Below are 20,305 nucleotides of genomic sequence, written 5' to 3'. Positions count from 1 at the left end.
TGTTTCAGGTGATGGGTCAGCAGATCCTCTCCCTGTTCACAACTTAGTGCCTGAAATGGGAAAAGAACATCAACTCCTTTTTATGCATCACTGGTTCACTTCTGGAAAATATTTTACTAATCAATGAACTATTTAAAATCTCAGAATATATTCATTTCCAATTTGGGTTCTTTGGATGAAAAGTAAAATTATTTTTATCTATGTACCATATTCCCACCTCATATATTATATATGCTTTTATTTTATTTTATTTTATTTTATTTTACTTTATTTTATTTTATTTTAGAGACATAGTCTCACTCTGTCGCCAGGCTAGAGTGCGGTGGCACGATCTCGGCTGACTGCAACCTCTGCCTCCCGGGGTCAAGCGATTCTCCTCCCTCAGCCTCTCGAGTAGCTGGGACTACAGGCTTACGCCACCATGCCCAGTTAATTTTTGTATTTTTAGTAGAGATAGGGTTTCACCATGTTGGCCAGGATGATCTTGATCTCTTGACCTCATGATCCACCTACCTTGGCCTCCCAAAGTGCTGGGAGTACAGGCATGAGCCACCACACCCGGCCGGTTTTATATCTATATATATATCTCTCTCTCTATCTATCTATCTATCTATCTATCTATCTATCTATCTATTAGCACAATAGTGAATAGTTCTTAATATTTTCTGTCTAGTACCTTCTAGTTGGTGACGTTCAGTTTAAAAGATGGGTGGGTTTTAAGGATATCTGAAATATAGGAAAAAATGAAGTAATGTCTAGGAAGCTAGCCATTTTTATGTCTAGGTTGTCCAAATATTTTAAAAACGGAAATAATTAAAAACAACAATGACAACAACAATAACAAGATAAAGTGTTTTCACCATGTAATGGCTCTCATACTAAGGAACAAGTGATTATATCCAGGATTAATCAACAGAACACCCCACTACACCCCACTGCAATATGATAGCATCACAGCACAAAGCTAGGCAGTATATACAGCTCAGAACTTGGACTGATGTCTTTTAAAATGCTATCTACTGTAGTCCTAGCACTGTGAGGGGCTCAGGTGGGTGGATCGCTTGAGCTCAGGAGTTCGAGACTAGCCTGGGCAACATGGCGAAACCCCGTCTCTAGAAAAAAATACAAAAATTAGCCAGGTGTGGTGGTGTCCACCTGTAGTCCCAGCTACTCAGAAAGCTGAGATGGGAGGATTGCTTGAGCCCAGAAGGTCGAGGCTGCAGTGAGCTGTGACTGAACCACTGTACTCCAACCTGGGAGACACAGCAAGACCCTGTCTCAAAATAATAATCATCATCATCATGCTACATAGAATTTATTTGCACAGGGCTTAAGAATAAAGCCCTAACACAACTTTCACATAGACAATGGCTACCTCGTAAATATGTTCCACCAATGGTCCGACCTCCTCCTCTTTGTGGGGTTCCTCTTCTGGTTCCCAGTTATGAATGGGTAGAACAATCTGCGGAGGGTGTGACACTCTGCAACATGAAATGTCCTGTTAATTGTTGGCAGTGGCCAAGGTAAAGAATGTTTTACTAGTGGACAGTACACTAACAGAAGCAGAAGAAAGTGGCTTTCAATTTATTTGAGTAGATATTCCCTACAGGGAAAAATATTGAAAGTGACATCCAGTAGAATGACTACAGCCATGGTGAAGGATCTGAAACTGGTACTGTAGGCTCTCCAGCCCAGAGGGCAACTATTTTATAGCATCTCATCTCGTGGGCACTAAAGAAGAGAGTGGAGAGTGTTCCTGAGTTGAGATGAATAACCAAACCTATATATCCATCTATTTCACATGTGAGAACGTGTGTGTGTGTGCTGGGGCGGGCGGGGGGGTGGTTATTTAATCCCTGCTTTAAGCGGTATCAAGAAATGGGACTCTTTTTTGCAGATTAAAAAAGTCTAGGATGCTGTGTGTTGTGTTAAATGTCCAGTTATGAGGAAATATAGTTTCTGGTTGAAGTCATCAGAGTGGAAAAGTGGTCATTGTACATTCCTCCTTCCTATATTTCTTTGGCTTCCCGGGAAAGCTAGGCCCAGAGCCAGAACAAAATAAAGTGTGATTGAGTTATAGAGTGGTCTTATAGATATCTCAAGTGTGAGAGAGAGACAGAGAGTTAAATGGTGTAATTAAGGAAGTAGGATATTAACTTGACATATGATTTTTTTGTTTCCTGCAACTTACACCTAGAAAATGAGCATTGGATAAATGACATACAATACATAACATTATTTCATATAAAAAGCTGATTACAAACTAAGTTGTTATTTTTACAAAATCTTAAGAAAGGTAGTCCTCAAAACAAACCAATGTCTTCTAGCAGTTTTTAGGTAAAATGTGTCTTTAAAAGAATTCCTAGACTTTCAACTAAAAGTAACCTCAACAGAAAACATCTCTTTTGGCAATCAGATGTCATAGTGCCCTTTTGAAGGTATCCAATAATTAACATGGCCTCTGGCAACTTCAAATGTTAGCAAAATTTATTGGGTTATATTCTGACCCTAGGGCAAGTAATTTAATTTCTGTATATCTCTCTTTCTTCATCTGGAAAATTATGATAAACTCTTTGGTTTGTGTACCACAAATGATTGGAAAACATCTCAAATGCTTTTGGTCAAAGTTAATTTGACTACATTGTTTTCTAGGAATGACTACATTTTAAAAACAGACAACCCACAGAAATGTTGCTAAATTGCATAGCTCTTTGCATATGTCCTTACTGTGCAATGTTAAATAAGAACAGGGCACAACTTTGCTGGACTGATACCACGAACATTTCTACCTTTATATTGGTTTGTCATTATGCTATGTTCCCTTTTCTTACTTGGTTTGATTAAATCCTGACAGACTCCTTTCATCAGAGAGAAGCCCAGAGAGCCTGGGTTTCTATTCCTGTCTTGACAATCTCACCACCCAAAGCTGGAGTTTGCTTTCAGCTTGGCAACAGAGAGTTGAGTTTGTGTTCACAATCCATTGTCCATTGTGAGGTTCTAGGGACACTTTTATTTATTTATTTATTTTGCATAGAGAACAAACACAGCACAGAAGCTGAACACATTTTCTCTGAAAACTTTTGTTTTTATGGTTATCAATCCACAGGACTGGTTATAAATTCCCTAGGTTCATAGAATTATACGTATTTGAATCTTGACCAGTACTATGGAGATGATATCTTCAAAACCCTTCACTTTATACATGAAAGGAAGACTGTTGTACAGGAAAGTAGAGGGTTAGTTGCAGGTGAGATCTAGAACTCGGATCCTAAGTATCAGCTACTCTATTTCTAATATAAAATGCACCATCGGGGCTCCTAAGCTGCAGTGGTATTTAGTGAGGATGACTTAAACTTCCTGGCATAGTTTTGTAACAAAAAATCAAATAGAAGTCTATGAAGAAACACATAATCTATCGAAACATCATATCAAAATCATTTAAAAAGCATGGGTCACAAAACTCAGTTATTTACCCTCTGAAGACTACTTCAAATCCAGGGAAACCATGGTAAAGAATGGTTCTCTAAAGATCTCAACTAAATCAGTGTTCATGGTTTTCAAAGTGAATTTTTTAGAAAGAAGGAAGAAAGCAAGCAACATAGAATATATTGAAGTAATTTGCCTAGGATGAACAGCCAGTGTGGTAATCTTACAACCCTCACTGCATACCCTTCCATCCTAAGATGGAAGCTAGAACATTATCCCAGTGAGACCCTCAGATAGGAAGAAGACTGGGGTACTGTTAATGGTAACAACAAACATGAGAAATGCATTTTGGGAGAAGCAAGGAATTAGTTTTTTTTTAAAAATTAAACGTTATTTTGAGATAATTCTAGATTCATATGTAGTTGTAAGAAATAATATGGAGCGATTCCATGTACTATTTAGCAGTTTCCCCAATTGTAACAGCTTGCAAAACCAAAATGTGATATTGTATGTAATATCACAACCAGAATATTGTCATTGACATAGTCAAGAACACTTCTATCACCACAAAGACCCCCTTTTACAGGAACATCCACTTCCTTCTGTCCCTGTCTCCTCCATATCCCTTGGCAACCACTAATCTGTTCCTCGTTTATATAATTCTGTCATTTCAAGAATGTTATATAATTGGAATCATACAGGATGCAATCTTTTGGGATTGGCTTTTTTGACTCTGCATACTTCCCTAAAGGTCCTTCTGTCGATTGTTCATTCCTGTTTATTGTTGAATGATATTCTATGGGATGGATGTACCATGATTTGTTTAACTATCAACCCGTCAAAGGACATTTGGGCTGTTTGCAGTTTCTGGCCATTATTAACAAAGCTGCTATAAAGATTTATTTATGGATTCTTTTTTTTTTTTTTTTTTTTTTTTAGGTTTGCAGCCTGAGCATCATCTTTCTTAATCTCTTTTTCCTTATGATGCCTTTTTTTTTTAAAAAAAATTATACTTTAAGTTCTAAGGTACATGTGCACAACGTGCAGGTTTGTTACATATGTATACTTGTGCCATGTTGGTGTGCTGCACCCATCAACTTGTCAGTACCCATCAACTCATCATTTACATCAGATATAACTCCCAATGCCACCCCTCCCCCCTCCCTATTTATGGATTCTTGTGTGAACTTAAGTTTTCATTTCTCTGGAATAAAGGAATTAGGTTTTCAGTAAGTTGAAGTATATACGCAATCAGGAAATTCAAATCGGAGGATTTGGTAGTGTGTTGTGAATCCTGTTTCAGATCCTTGTTTTCAAACCCTATCATTCCCAAATAGCAAAGACTACCACGTATTGTATGGAACAGTCTTGACCCTACCTGCTGCGGACGGTATCCTATGCAAACCTCAGTTGTTCATGTTTGTGGTCTCTCTTAGTGCATACCCATTCAATCTTGATTATTTTACAAAATCTGCAATCTTACTACTCTTCATGAACTCAGTGTATGTGGTGCTGTCTCTTGTGGCCAAGTTTACTTCTCACAGACATGTGCTAAACTGATCCTTTGTACCACGAAATGCATACAGATCTGCTGAAAGATGATGTTATCTAGCTTTGAAAGAAATGGAAAAATTCTCAGTATTTTTTTCCTACTCAAATAAATAAATCCATTTTTGTTATTTTTTAATTATAAAAAAAGTAGATAAAAAACTGCTTAAAATAAAGCATGATAAATTACATCAGAATAAACACCACGGACCAAAAAAAAAGAAATTTCCGGGAGAGAACATGGAAGATTTTCAAACAGTAGCTGTTTGTTCTTTGATGTATTAAACATTGAAACCAATGTTTTGCTGCATATTTGCAGGAAAGAGTTTCACTATGTAAATGGCTAAAAAGGATTTTAACACAGTCTTAGTGAATAAACTGTGGCCAATTGTTGGACATTAATCTAGCTATTAAAGTAACCACATTCATATGAGAAACCCAACTTTAATGATCTGTTTTGATTATTGGCAAAAGTGAATAGAAATTTCCTTCTTTTTTTTTACTGTAAGTAATGACAGTAATATTGAAAATATTAATCTCATAAAATGGATATTGAGAATAAAGATAGTTATATTCAGCCATTAGTTGTCTTGGATTTAGTTATGTCCTAACAAATAGAAATATTTCCCAATTTTTAAATTTGTTTTGGAATTAAGAAACAGTTTCAACTTATTTTTGGCTAGAAAAACTAAGAAACACTAAGCCTAAAGAAGGAGACAAAAGTTCATATACATTAATTATAAGCTTTGAAAAGATATAAAAATAAGATAGTAAAAAATAATGCTTGTGTTTTTTTCTCTGATTTTTAAAAATAGCAATTTTCTCATCCAGAGAGATAAGAGAATGAAATTAGAAGTCAACAAAAATAAAACATCTAGATTAGCTCCAAATATCTGTAAATCAAACAAGTCACTTCCAGTGAGTCAACTCATGACTAAGGAAGGAGTCACAAAGAAAACTAGAAAATATTTTAAGCTGAGTTATAACGAAAAACCCAACATATCAACATTTTGGTATGCTGCTAAATTTATACCTCTAAATGCTTATATACAAAAAAAGTCTCCAGTCAAACATAAAATTTCTGCATAGAAGAACTAGAAATGGGAGAGAAAGTCAAATCCAAAGAAAGCATGAGAAAGGATAACAAGAAAAACTGAAACCAATAAAATAGAAAAAAAGAAAAGAAAAAATAAAGAAAACAAAGAAAAATTAATAAAACAAAAAATGGATTCTTTGAAAAGATCACTAAACTCTAGCCAGACTGATCAGAAAATGTTAAAAAAAAGAAAGAAAAAAGGAGAAGATATAAACTACCCATTTCAATAATGATGGAGAAGACATCACTAGAAATCCTACAGCTATTAAAAGGACAGTGAGAGAATATTATGAACAACATTATGCCAATACCTGTAACAACTTAGATGAAATAGACAAATTCCTTTAATGAGAAACTACCACAGCCCATTCAAATAGAAATATATATTATAAATAACCTTACGTCTAAGAATGAAGTTAACTTGTTCAAAACCTTCCTACAAAAAAATCCCCACAAAACCCTCCAGACTCAGAAGTCTTCACTGAATTTTACCAAATATTTGAGGAATAAATAATACCAACTCTACATGAATTACTCCAGAAAATAAAGCAGATCAAGGAATACTTACAAATCATTTTATGGAGCTAGCGTTCACCAGATACCCAAATTAGAAAAATATATCGTGAGAAAGGAAAACTACAGATCAGTACTTCTTACGAACATAGATGTAAAAGTCACTAATAAAATTTTAGCAAGTCGAATCCCAGAATATGTAAAAAGGATAATCATCAAGACTAAATGTGTTTCTTCTCCAGAATGCAAGTTTGGTTTAAAATTCAAAACCAAAAATTAATCAGTTCACCACTTTAATGGATAAAAAAGGAAAACAATTTAACCATCTTCATATACACAGAAAAAGCATTTGAAAAAACTGAACATACATTCATGTTAAAAATTCTCCAGAAAAGTAGAAATAAGAGAGAACATCCTCAACTTGATCAAGGGTGTCTACAAAATCCCTGCAGCTGGCATCAAACTTGATAGTAAAAGGCTGAATGGTGTTCTTGTAAAATTGAACAAGGCAAGGATATCTCTTTTTACCACTTCTATTGATCATGCACTGGTTTTCCTAGTCTATGCTATAAGGGAAGAAAAGAAAATGAAAGGCATAACTATGTAACAAATAATTTAACCTTGTCCAAGAAGAGGTCTGGCCTTGGCCCTCAGCTTCTGAGGGGTAATGCCTAAGCTCTTGGAATTGTATGCCTGATAGGAATAGCTTTGCTTGCCTGGGGCCTTGAATCACAGTGAATATCCTAACAATATGATTTGGAGTGGGGGTTGTTCGTACCAGAAAGACCAACAATGTGATATAGAGTGGAAGCTTTGGTCACATCATATCAATCAACTTGGAGACTGAGATCAATTATATGGGCAGATGATCAATCAATCAATCATGCCTATGTCATAGAACCCCAGTAAAAACTCTGACCACTGAGGCTTGGGTGAGCTTCCCTGGTAGGTGATACTCCATGCATATTGTCACATGTCAATAGCAGAAAAGTAACATCCCTTAACTCCACAGGGGAGAACAATGGAAGCCCTGTGTTTGGTCCTTTTCCAGATTCCACAATATGTATTTCTTCCCTTGACTGATTTTAATGTCTTTCTCTCTGTAATAATCTCTGTAAGTGTAATAGCTTTCAATGAGTTCTGTGTACTTCTACTGAATTTTTGACACTGAGGGTGGTTTTGGGAATCACCTGAATTTGCAGTTGGTGTGAAAAATGCAGGTGATCTTGTGTGGGGACTGTCCCCTCCAACTTTATAATTGGATAAACTTTTGCGTATGCAGATGGGAAAACAAGAAAAAAGTCTTTATTCACAGACAACATAATTTTATAGAAGATACTAGGAAATATGCAAACAAAAAGCTACTAGAATTTACAAATGAATTTGTCAAAATCTCAGGATATATTCCTATATTTCAAGCCTTATTATTATATAGATTAGAAAGATAGGTGTACATACACACATACATACATACATCAATAGAAGAGAATAGCAAATCCAGAAATAGACTCTCACATATAATAATGGATTTTCAACAAAGGTGCCAAAGTAATACAGTGGGGGTAAAAATGGTCTTTTCAACAAATGGCATTAGGTATTCATGTGTAAAAGTGCATCAGGTACAGCGGCTCATGCCTGTAATCCTAGCACTTTGGGAGGCTGAGGCAGGAAGATTGCTTGAGGCCAGGAATTCAAGACCAGCTTGGGCAATATAGTGGGAGCTCATCTCCACAAAACTTTTAAACATTAACTTGGCATGGTGGTGCATGCCTGCAGTCCCAGCTGCTTGGAAGGCTGCAGTGGGAGGATCACTTGAACCCAGGAGTTGGAGGCTGCAGTGAGCTTTGATAGCGCCACTGCACTCCAGCCTGGGAGACAGAGTGAGACCTTGTCTCAAAAAAAAAAAAAAAAAAAAAAAAGGCCCTGGGCCCTCACCTCACACCAGATACAACAATTAGCTTATAATTATAGCTCCAAGTGTAAAACCTGAAATTATACAACTCCTAGAAGAAAATACAGGTGAAAATCTTTGTGACTTTGGAACAGCATTATTTCAAATTAGGACAAAAAGAACACAAACCATTAAAAAATTAATCAACTGGATTTCATCAAACTGTTGCTCCTTGAACATCACTATTAAGGACATATAAACCCAAACTGTATACTGGGAGAAAATAATCACAGGACACATATTTGGTAAATGGCTTTGTATCCAGAATATACAAAGAACTTCTACAACTGGATAATGAGACAGAAAACCCAATAAATGGGTAAAAGATTTGAAGGAACACTTCACCAAGAATGAGATATTGATGGCAAATAAGCACTGAAAAGTTGCCCAATGTAACTAGTCATTAAGCAAATGAAAACTAAAAACTCAGCGGTACACTACAAGCTTACTAGAATGACTAAATACAAACCAACATAAAGCACATGCTGGCAAAAATGGCGCATGACTGCAACTCTCATGCATGACTGATGGGAGTGAATAATGGAAACAGTATAGCCTTTCTGGAAAACAGTTGCACAGTTTCCCGTAAAGATACACTTATCATACAACTCAGTAATTACATTTGTGAGAGCAAATATTCCAACAAAGATCTGCATATGAATACTTATAGGAGCTTTATTCTTCATAGCTCAAACTGAAGACAACTCAAATGTTCACCGACGAGTGAATGGATGAACAATTAACTGGACGTCCATCCATACAATGGAATACTTCTCAGCAGTAAAGAGAAACCATCATAGCAAAGACTTGGAACCAACCGAAATGCCCATGAATGATAGACTGGATAAAGAAAATGTGGCACATATACACCATAGAATACTATGCAGTCATAAAAAAAGGATTTCATGTCTTTTGCAGGGACATGGATGAAGCTGGAAACCATCATTCTCAGCAAACTAACACAGGAACAGAAAACCAAACACCACATGTTCTCACTCCTAAGTGGGAGTTGAAGAATGAGATCACCTGGACACAGGGAAGGGAACATCACACACTGGGGCCTGTCAGAGGGTGGAGGGTTAGGAGAGCGTTAGGAGAAATACCTAATGTAGATGACAGGTTGATGAGTGCAGCAAGCCATCATGGCACATGTATAGCTATGTAACAAACCTGCACATTCTGCACATATATCCCAGAAATTAAAGTATAATAATAAAAAAGTATATATATAAAAAGAAATTGTCTACTGATACATCCAAGAACGTAGATGTTTCTCAAGTACATGAGGTTAGGTGGAAGAAGCCAGCATCATTCCCAATGACTTACATGACATTATAGATCATTCTGGAAAAAGGCAAAACTATAGTGACAGAAAATAGGCCAAGTTTGCCAGGGTCTCGGAGGGGGGAAAGAGTTGATTATAAAGTAGTCCAAAAGAACTATGTGGAGTGATGGTACTGTTCTATATTGTATGTTCTTTTCATGTCATAACTTCTTCAACTAGACACCTAAAAAGGATGAATTTTACTTTATGTAATTTATATTCCAATAAATCTGACTTTTCAAAAACCCCACCAACTCCATAAACTGTTGAAAGATACTGGCAATCTTTGTAACTGATAAAGGATTAGTGCCTAAACTCTAGAATAGAAAAGACTTTCTATACACTAATGAGAAAAAGTCAACTCTTTTAGTAGAACTATGTGCAAAAAAGGCTGGGTGTGGTGGCTCATGCTGTAATCCCAGCACTTTGGGAGACCAAGGCAGGTGGATCACCTGAGGTCCAGAGTTCGAGACCAGGCTGGCCAACATGGCGAAACCCCATCTCTACTAAATATACGTAACACCAAACTCTTTTTGGTATTGTGTACCAGGGGACTACAAGTTAAAGTAAGGTACCATTTCTTATCCACCATTCTGGCTCAAAAACCTGATCATGTTGAGAGTTAGCTGACAGTGTGGGGAAACGGAAACTTCACCCACTTCTTACGGGAGTGTAATTTGGCATAAGTATTTTGAAAAAGACTTTGGTATTATGTCGTAAAGTTAAATAGAGCCTACTCTCTCATCCTGAATTTCCACTTCTAAGCATATCCTCTGCTGACGTTCTTCTCCATGTGTACTGGAAGATATGTACAAAAAACAATTGCAGAAAGGTAAATAATAAAAGCCCTGCATTTTCATCAAGAGTAGAATAGATAAATAAATTATGGTATATTTTTGCCAGGCACGGTGGCTCAGGCCTGTAATAATCCTGGCACTTTGGGAGGCTGAGGCGGGCAGATTCACCTGAAGGCAGGAGTTCGAGACCAGCCTGGTCAACATGGTGAAACCCTGTCTCTACTAACAATACAAAAATTAGCCAAGCATGGTGCATGCCTGTAATCCCAGCTACTGAGGAGGCTGAGGCCCAAGAATCACTTGAACCCAGGAGGTGGAGGTTGCAGTGAGCCAAGATCAGCCTGGGTGACAGAGTGAGGCCCAGTCTCAAAATAAAGTAAAATAAGATAAACTATGATATAGTTTTACAATGTAACACTCAGGCAGTTGATATGAATGACTTACAGGCATGTGCACTAAAATTAATCTCAAAAACATTGGTTTGAATGGAAAAAAATCAGAAACATACATAGAATATGATTTTATGTAGATAAGTTTCAAAAAACAATATCCCAGGCAGGATAGATAGCATGATCATTTCAAAGCATGAGCTCTGGAGACAGTTGCCTATATTTACATTCTGGCATTTTCTAGTTTAACCTTCAACTCCTTGGGCCACAATTCCCTCACCTGTACAAGGAGGATACTAGTTCATTTTAAGATGGGCTAACTTGGAGTAGCACCCAGAAAGGAACGGTACATGTTAGACATTGCTATTATTCTCTAATCCGACAGGGGGCGCCCCAGCGGCACCAGGACAGCAGGGCAGGACCCATGGCAGCACTGGCTCTGCCTGCAGAAATACCAGCTGTCATCACGGAAGCTTGTAAACCACCGTGGAAAAGGAAGGAAACCAGGATTCTGGAACCCCAGTGACAACTTGGTCCAAAATACCAGTTGACATTTTTAGCCAATGTCATTGTTTTGAAAAACAATGATTTGTTTGTTCAAAACCAGATTGTGATTTTCTGAATCCGTGATTGTTCTGAAAAACCAGAATCATCAGAAAAAAAAAAAAAATCAATGAAGTCCAACTTCATGCAAGATAAGAACTACACACAACCCATTTCTGATTTCTTTTTCCCCCAGGCATGGATTTTGCAGCTGGTTGTCATTTCCTTGACCCTTTTCCCCGTCTCTCAATTGATTGCTTATTGGCACCTTCCTTAAAGAATAGGACCAAAGAAAAAAGATATAAAATATAGATCCAATCAACCCTTGCATCTGAGAGTTAGTCATTTATTAAACTCCAGATGTGGCGTGGTAAGGCTAAAATGTCATCATGCTAAAATAATTATTGGAGAATTGAGACTTTTTTTCAGGGAATCACATGGTTGTCTATTTTATCGGGCTTCTTATCAACTGGTTTTTATAGTTTGATTACTGCACTATCAATTTGGGGAATAAAGTGATTTCTTTTTTTTTTTTTTTTGAGACAGAGTTTCACTCTTGTCACCTAGGCTGAAGTGCAATGGCACGATCTTGGCTCACTGCAACCTCTGCCTCCCAGGTTCAAGTGATTCTCCTGCCTCAGCCCCCTGATTAGCTGGGATTATACGCTTGGCTAATTTTTGTATTTTTAGGAGAGACGGGGTTTCACAATGTTGGCTAGGCTCGTCTCAAACTCCTGACCTCAGGTGATCTGCTCACTGGATTACAGACATGAGCCACCACACCTGGCATAAAGTGATTTCTTGTTTTGATATTCTTGGAGTTAATTATTATTTAGGGTTTACTCTGCTTTCCAATGGAACGCTGATAACAATCAGTAGAAAAGAGTGAAAATTAATATCCAAAATGAACTGTGATCTCTAATGCATCAGGAAAATTCCACATCATTTTCACTAGTATTTTATCTTAACCCTATATACAGAAGGCTATAATACTATTACAATACGTTGCTTACTACTTACCCTCTTATTTCCACCTGTGCTACAGCAGTGATGTTGATTTGCAGGCTCACAAAATTGCTGTCTGGATTGTCCTTGTTGGAACTAAAACACAGGGACATGTGATTTAAATCTATCTGCTCAGATGTATTATTACAATATATGATCATAAACATTCTGTATATCACAGGAGCAACACGTATTACTAACCTGATCATTCAGGAAACAAGTGTATTCATTCTCCAAAATCGTAACCATTTGTACAGAGAAATGCTAAGATCTTTGAGGATCAATAGTAATGTAACAACTATCTATGAAGAGACACTCTATCTGGAAATACAATAGATATCTGGATAAACTAACACTTCTTTTTTTTTTTTTTTTTTTTTTTGAGATGGAGTCTCCCTCTGTTGCCAGGCTGGAGTGCAGTGGCTCAGTCTCAGCTCACTGCAACCTCTGACTCCCCAATTCAAGCAATTCTCCTACCTCAACCTCCCAGGTAGCTGGAACTACAGGCACACGCCACTATGCCCAGTTAATTTTTGTATTTGTAGTTGAGACGGGATTTCACCATGTTGGCCAGGATGATCTCAATCTCTCTATCTCATGATCCGCCCACCTCAGGCTCCCAAAGTGCTGGGATTACAGGTGCGATCCACCATGCCTGGCCAAAACTAACACTTTTTTAAATGGCTAAACCAAAAAGGTATTGAACTGAGTTCATTTTGCAACTTCTACCCTGGACAAATTCCTTAACAACTCTGTGCATATCATGTTCATTGCCCATTTAATAGGAAGTGACAGCACAGCCAACTCCTGATTTTTCTTGCTAATAAAGAGAAGAGCTGGCATGAATAATGCAGAGAAACACATAATCAAAACAGCATTTGTGTTTGGCTCTGGGATGCATCATACCATACATTGGCTTGGCAGCAATTTCATCTTCCTTACGGGTTATTTCTTAAGTTAGTATTAAAATAAGCATATATTCACTGCATACTCACCAGATAACTAGGACAAGGAGTTGGAGGGTATTTTAAAAGACCAGTTTAAATTACACACTTCTCATTACCCACAATGCCCTGAATATAGACCCAAGGAAGTTGGGAAGTTCATAAACAGGCAATTAGGAGATGACATGGATATTTACAAAATGCATTAAGAGTGTCTAGATAGAAGGTGTGTGTTTAACAATACTTCTTTGAACAGTAACAAAATTATTTTTTAAGTTTGCTGGGGTTTTTTCTCTCCAGCAAATATAATTAGATATGAAACAACTTTTAAAAATGCATGGGTTTCAAAATGCATGTGCTATGAGGAAAATAAAACATACTTTACAAAGAGTCTCAACCAGTAACTGGGTTTTGAAGGCGGCTTCCATCTGCATTTTATAATCCTAATTATGCTTTTACTGAAGTCACTAAAAAGTTAGGCAGCTTTTAGCAAACCGAGACACAGCCACATCACCACTAACAGGTCATGTTTATATTCAGGTGTCGTTAGGAAGAGAAAGCGTCCTCTTTTTGTCATGAAATCTCACTCTGATTCGATGGACAAGCTCTAGCACCAAGAGGATGGTAATGGGGTAGGTTCTGACTAGCTTTTGAAGCTTTCCAAATGTGAAAGCTGGAAAGGATATGATAAAATTCTGCTTTCAAAGCAGGAGGAGGAAGAATTGTTCCCATGATGCTTTTGAGAAGTCCTGGCCGATTGTATATACTGATAAGACAACTTAAACTGCAACCACACATAAAAGATATAAACAGGCAAATGTCAGGCTCATTTCCTGGAATGGAGCATCGCCACTAAACCCATGACTGAGCTTAAGGGACTTGTTCCAGAGGCTGAACCCCAGTTTCCAGGCCACTTTATTAAGATCACATCTGGGGAGGATCAGTCAACTAAAAAAATGTCTGTGTGTGTTTTTAAAGCAGTATTCTGAATTCTAACCACTAAGAAGTAATTAAGTAATTTTACTTATTGTAGACTTTATGGTTCTAAATATATTATGAGTAATTCTTTAGTTTGGAAATTTAAATATATTTTTGCCACAGATTAACCAGACTTTTTTCTATTTCTAGTTCACTACTGCTTGGCAGCTGTGGAAATTAGAATTATGAAAAAACACAGTTTCATATATATAAGTTATTGCATAATTCTATTATATTTTCTTCCCAAGTGGTTTAAATAACACACTTTTCATTACCCACAATACTGTGAATATGTAAATAGACATTGAATATTGAAATTATCCTTGAAAACAAGTCTAACACTAGGCTTTTAGAGGCTGTTTTGAAATGCAGCAAGAACAGCAGCAGACTCTGAGTCCAGACCTTCTAGTCGGCTAATCAAAATCATCTTTTGTCACACAGACTTGCCATGACACTTGCTACTGCATACCAGTGGTGTCAGCAAAATCTCCTGGTAAGAAAGGAAGCAGGCTTGATAAATAACTCGGATGCTTCCTTGACCTCTTTCCTGAAAGGAAAGCTCCCTCACTAATACCACTGCTACATCCAAACAAGCCATCCATCACCGCCATGGAAGCTGAACTATTTAAACTGTTGGTGCTGGTTCTACACAAAGAATGATGAATTTCCTCTCTACAACTGCACCCTATGTTATATACTATGGATAGACTTGTTTTTCACTTTATTACTCCGATGCTATTTTCTTTTTCCTTACTATTTCCTATTTCCTGTATTCTAACATTCCCTCTATGCTTTCTGTGGTCTTTGGAATGTCAGCAAAGATAACACAGTATTCATTTCACCATTACTAAGGAAGCAACTCTGAGATGGTTACCAAGACCTGTTTGTATGTGGCAATTGCAATCTGAGACCCGTTGGACACAGGGAGGAAAATGTTTATGTCATGTAGAGTGAGGGCATGGAGAGATCGCTTAATGCAAATATTTGGTAACAGGAAATACTTTAAGTTTATTAACATATAAAGCCCATTTCTCTCTTGACTTCTATTTGTGGAAAAGGGATTCATTAAATGCAGGTCATGGCAGTCAATATATGCCTGTAAGAGTTTAGACTTCAGAACATTTGGTTTAATTTATTTTTGGTTTAAACACATTTAAACCAAATGCAAAACCATCCATCTACATCCTTATTTACAGCTTTGGAGTCAGCCAGCAAACCATGCAGATAAATGCTCAGCTCTCAAATACCCTAGTAACTGAATTTTTACAGTGTTTTACTCAAACATTGTATTCTTTTTTTTTTTTTTTTTTTAAGATGGAGTCTCACTCTTATCACCCAGGCTGGAGTGCAGTGGCTCAATCTTGACTCACTGCAACCTCCGCCTCTCAGGTTCAAGTGATTCCCCAGCCTCAGCCTCCAGAGAAGCTGGGACTACAGGCTTGCACCTGTACTTTTATTAGAGAAAAGGTTTCACCATGTTGGCTAGGCTGGTCTCGAACTCCTGACCTCAAGTGATCCACCTGCCTTGGACTCCCAAAATGCTGGGATTACAGGCATGATCCACCGTGCCTGGCCTCAAACCCTGTATTCTTGCTTTTATACCTATAACGTATGTTTTGGGAATTTAATGCTATATGTATATTCCAGTTCTTTCTGCATTTCTGCATTTTTATATTTTTTTAGGGTAATGTTAAAATAGTCATAAGTAGAAATGGAATGTAATCAGTCATGACCCTTTGTTTTAGATGAAGGGGAATGTTAAAAATGTGGCCATTTCTATTTTACAGCAAATTTAGCACTTCATTACTGAATTCATTATTTAAATGATGATCTACAGGATGGACTTAGGGAAAGCATCTAGAACACTACCTAGTGTCTTTTGCTTCTTAGGTGAACTACTAATTGCATCCATTCTCTTTCGTAACTTCAACCAAGAGTGAGGAGGAAATATCAATGAATTTGCTTTGTATCAGACTTTCTTTCTATACAAAGGTTGTGTATTTTATGAGAGATGTATCTTTCTCCAGGTGACACAAAGCTTCATGTCAGTGGAGGATCAATGGCACAGACAATGATGGAGAGGAATAGAAACTTCAGGTTACTGTCTGGAGGGATGGTGGTACTTTGCCAAGACATGTTTTCTGTTTTTTTGTTTCTGTTTTTGTTTTATTTTTCTTAAGATACTTAAGAAATATCAACAGATTTCCAAAATAAAAATATTTAGGGCTTCCTAAACCTTTAATATATTTTTATAGATACAAAGAAATGATTTAACATGCTTTTGGTAAAATGAAGGAATATTACAGAAGAATTCATTCCATCTGTATCACATCACTAAATTTTATCCAGATTTTAAAAACCTAAAATTATTCAGCAGAAAATGTCTAAGTTAAATTCAAGAAAGACTTCATTAAGGTCAGAAATGAATACCTAAGGTAAGTTGAGAAAACCTTCCTCCCTAGATATCTATCACAAAGTTTGGGGTGGGAGAGTAATTTGTGACATGGGTTGTGGATTTTAAAAATCTGCTACATTCTTACAGACTTTATACGTTTTTAAAAAATTCTAAGCCTTTTGCTGAAGTAGTTATTTAAAAAGTAATCCATTGCATGGAGTCATTATTCTAAAAGTTATCACACTCTAATGATACTTCTTGCAAGATATTAAGATAAACTTAGAAATTAACCATCTTGCACACTAGTATTTGAGACTCAAATTGTGGATACTGACTTCATATTCATTTAATGGTTAGAGCAAGGGTTCAACATGCCAGGCAAGGTATAAATAAATACAGAAGGCTTACATGTCCTGTTTATATCAGTGTTTTTCAAACTTTTTAAGCTGCAGACCACAAAAAATATATACATCTCACTAGACATCTTACTACACATATTTATACTTACTGAAAGAAACATTTCATGAGCTGTGCTAGTATATACTATACTATATTATATTATATTATATTGTATGTTACTTTCCATTCAATTTCCTTTTAATATGGGTCTAGAGCCATTAAACTGATTCCATTATCCAGTTAATGGGTTTAAGTTCACAGCTGGAAGCCCTGGCCCAACTGCCACACTACTTTCTTCAAGTCTTCTTTTTCACAAAATATTATTTTCAGCCACAAAGGAGCAAACAGAATAGGTGGTAAGAAGGTGAAGTCACAGTTGAATTCTCGAACAGTGTCAGCCTTAGAAAAGAGAGGCAGCTACTTATATGGCTCGGCTTATCATTGCTAGAGAAGGGTTTGCCCTCAAAATAGAGTATCTCACCTGCATCCTGCCACAGTGCTCACAGGTAAGCCGTCAGAGATTCGTTCATTCTTGGAAATTGAAGAGACTTCAGGATTGCCAATGCAAAATCTATGCTTTTTTTGCACAAATTTTGTTCTCAGGGACTAGCTGATGCCCAGCTGAGAGCATGGAGTTAGGGTGGGGAAAGGCATGTGCTTTGGAATGAGGAAAAGCGGAAGTAAAGCAGGTGGGAGGCTGCCCAGGACAAAATTTTGCTATTTCATAACTTGGTCTATATAATGTAATCTCTTTTTCAAAACCCCTAAAATGTTGAAATTACTGAAATAATTGAGGAAAACAAAGACTAAATGGGCTGTGAAAGTCTGGGTTCTAATTTCAGATGAGCTTTTAAGGCCAAGGACCTTGACAGGTGGCATCATTTCACTGTGGATCTCTTTTCTGTTGAATGCCGTCAATAATATAGGCAGGTAAAGGTCTAACCTTCTGATTTGGAGATCGAAGTTAATGCTCATGTTTGTTTTCTCGAGACGTGGAACTGCAAATCGGAGGCCCAGGGAATACTAAAAAAGAAAATAAAATCACACAGGACACAAAGTTATTACGTGAGAGTAGCTTGTACACAACATCAAAATATTTTGTAAGTCATTCCTGCAAAACCCCACCCTGGATCACTGTAACTCTCTCCTTTGTTCTGCTTCTAACCCAGGTGGCTGAGAGCCGAGAGAAGTCATGCAATGAACTGCAGGCCCCAGAAGATTCAGGTTACAGTACAGGTTGTTTCTCTCTCTCCATTTAGTTCTGTACTGCCTCTTCTCCTGCCACCTTTTTGTGTGTTAAATTGAAAATAATCCAAATACACGAGAAGACACTGATTGATTGACTGATTGATTGATTGAGACAGGGTCTCGCTCCATCACCCAGGCTGGAATGCAGTAGTGCGAGCGTGCCTCACTGCAGCCTTAACTTCTGGGCTCGAGTGATCCTCCTTCCTTAGCCTCCCGAGTAGCAAGGGCCACAGGTGCACGCCACCACATGATTAACTTTTTTGTTATTTGTAGAGACAGAGACTAGTCTGGTCTTGAACTCCTGATTTCATGCAATCCTCCTGCCTTGGCCTCCCAAAGTGCTGGGATTACAAGCATGAACCACCACACCTGTCAGAAATTGACTTAGAAAACTATGATGCTTCTGTTTGATGGGCATTTATGTAGTCATTGAAATTGTAGCTGTGAAGTCAATGCAACAATATGGAAAATGCTTCTAATGTAATAACGATCAACAATGAATGAAGGTTACAATGTTTATGTGCAATGCTCCTCAGCTATGGTTTTAAAAGTCTACAAATCAAAAAATTCTTCTACAGTACAGGAGCGTGGATGTATTATAGGAAAATGTTTCAGAATAATATGTTCTAGTTGAGGTTACAGTTACATGGATTACTTTTTCCTTTTAAATTTTTCCAAATTTTTAAAACTGCATTTATTATTTTCATAACCTGTAAATAGATAAAAACATGGGGAAAATAAATTCAATGGTGATATAAATAAGGAAGTAAAAATAATAGTTAACACATCTGTAATATTATGTTACTTACTCTTCCAAGCACTGTACTGTGCCTTACACACATGATCTCATGTAATCCCAAAAAGCACTCTGGGGTAGGGGCTGTTGTTGCTGACATTATACAATGGAGCAGCAACCTGAGGATTAGAGAGATGAAGTACCTTGCTCCAGGTGCAGTGCAAATAAACCACAGAGCTAGAATTTAAATCCCTGCAAGCTAACTTTCAAATCTGTCGTCACAGCCACTATAGTATCAGAATCAAACCATTAACAAAAACTCATATTCACATGAAGCAGTAATAATAGGAACTAATAATAAATCATCTCTTTTGTCATAAATCAGCAGCACCAGTTCACCAGCCCTTGCCGAATGTGCTTCAAATCACGTACCATCCTAATGGCTTTACATTTGTCATATCATTCATTGCTCCAAACACTCCTATAGGTAGGTGTTTTCTCATTTCAGTGTGACTTGCTCAAAGTATCACAGCTGATAAAAGGTATAACCGGTATTTAAACCCAGATGTGTCTTAATTATAAGGCATTATGTCCCAGCAAGGATTATTTTATTTTTTTGAGACAGAGTCTTGCTCTGTCGCCCAGGTTGGAGTGCAGTGGCATGATCTCAGCTTACTGCAACCTCCACCTCCCGGGTTCAAGTGATTCTCCTGCCTCAGCCTCCTGAGTAGCTGGGATTATAGGTGTGCACCACCACACCCAGCTATTTTTTGTATTTTTAGTAGAGATGGGGTTTCATCATGTTGGCCAGGCTGGTCTCATACTCCTGACCTCGTGATCCACCCGCCTTGGCCTCCCCAAGTGCTGGGATTCCAGGCGTGAGCCAACGCACCTGGCCAGATGAATTTTTTAATAATTCCAAAGGAGCAATTTTCTATCAGCCTCTTCTCTCTTTTTCAGAAGACTTTTAGCTTTTACTTGCCTTTTCTACTTGAAGAACTCCTAAATCACGC

At 37.4% G+C, this 20,305-nt stretch overlaps 1 protein-coding gene across 1 annotated transcript in view; it reads right to left on the bottom strand.

Moving 5' to 3' along the window:
- The window catches only part of ITGA8 (integrin subunit alpha 8), a 201,830-nt gene that overhangs the window by 54,678 nt on the left and 126,847 nt on the right, over positions 1-20,305 (bottom strand). The window contains exons 23-25 of the mRNA XM_031652474.1: positions 18,252-18,331; positions 12,608-12,688; positions 1,376-1,481 (exon numbers count right to left, since the gene is read on the bottom strand). Of these exons, the coding sequence (XP_031508334.1) occupies positions 1,376-1,481; positions 12,608-12,688; positions 18,252-18,331 (267 nt within the window). The remainder of the gene's footprint in view (positions 1-1,375; positions 1,482-12,607; positions 12,689-18,251; positions 18,332-20,305) is intronic.

The sequence above is a fragment of the Papio anubis genome, chromosome 11 (genome assembly GCF_008728515.1).
Source record: "Papio anubis isolate 15944 chromosome 11, Panubis1.0, whole genome shotgun sequence".
Taxonomy (NCBI): Eukaryota; Metazoa; Chordata; class Mammalia; order Primates; family Cercopithecidae; genus Papio; species Papio anubis.
This window is presented reverse-complemented; position numbering and strand designations above follow the sequence as displayed.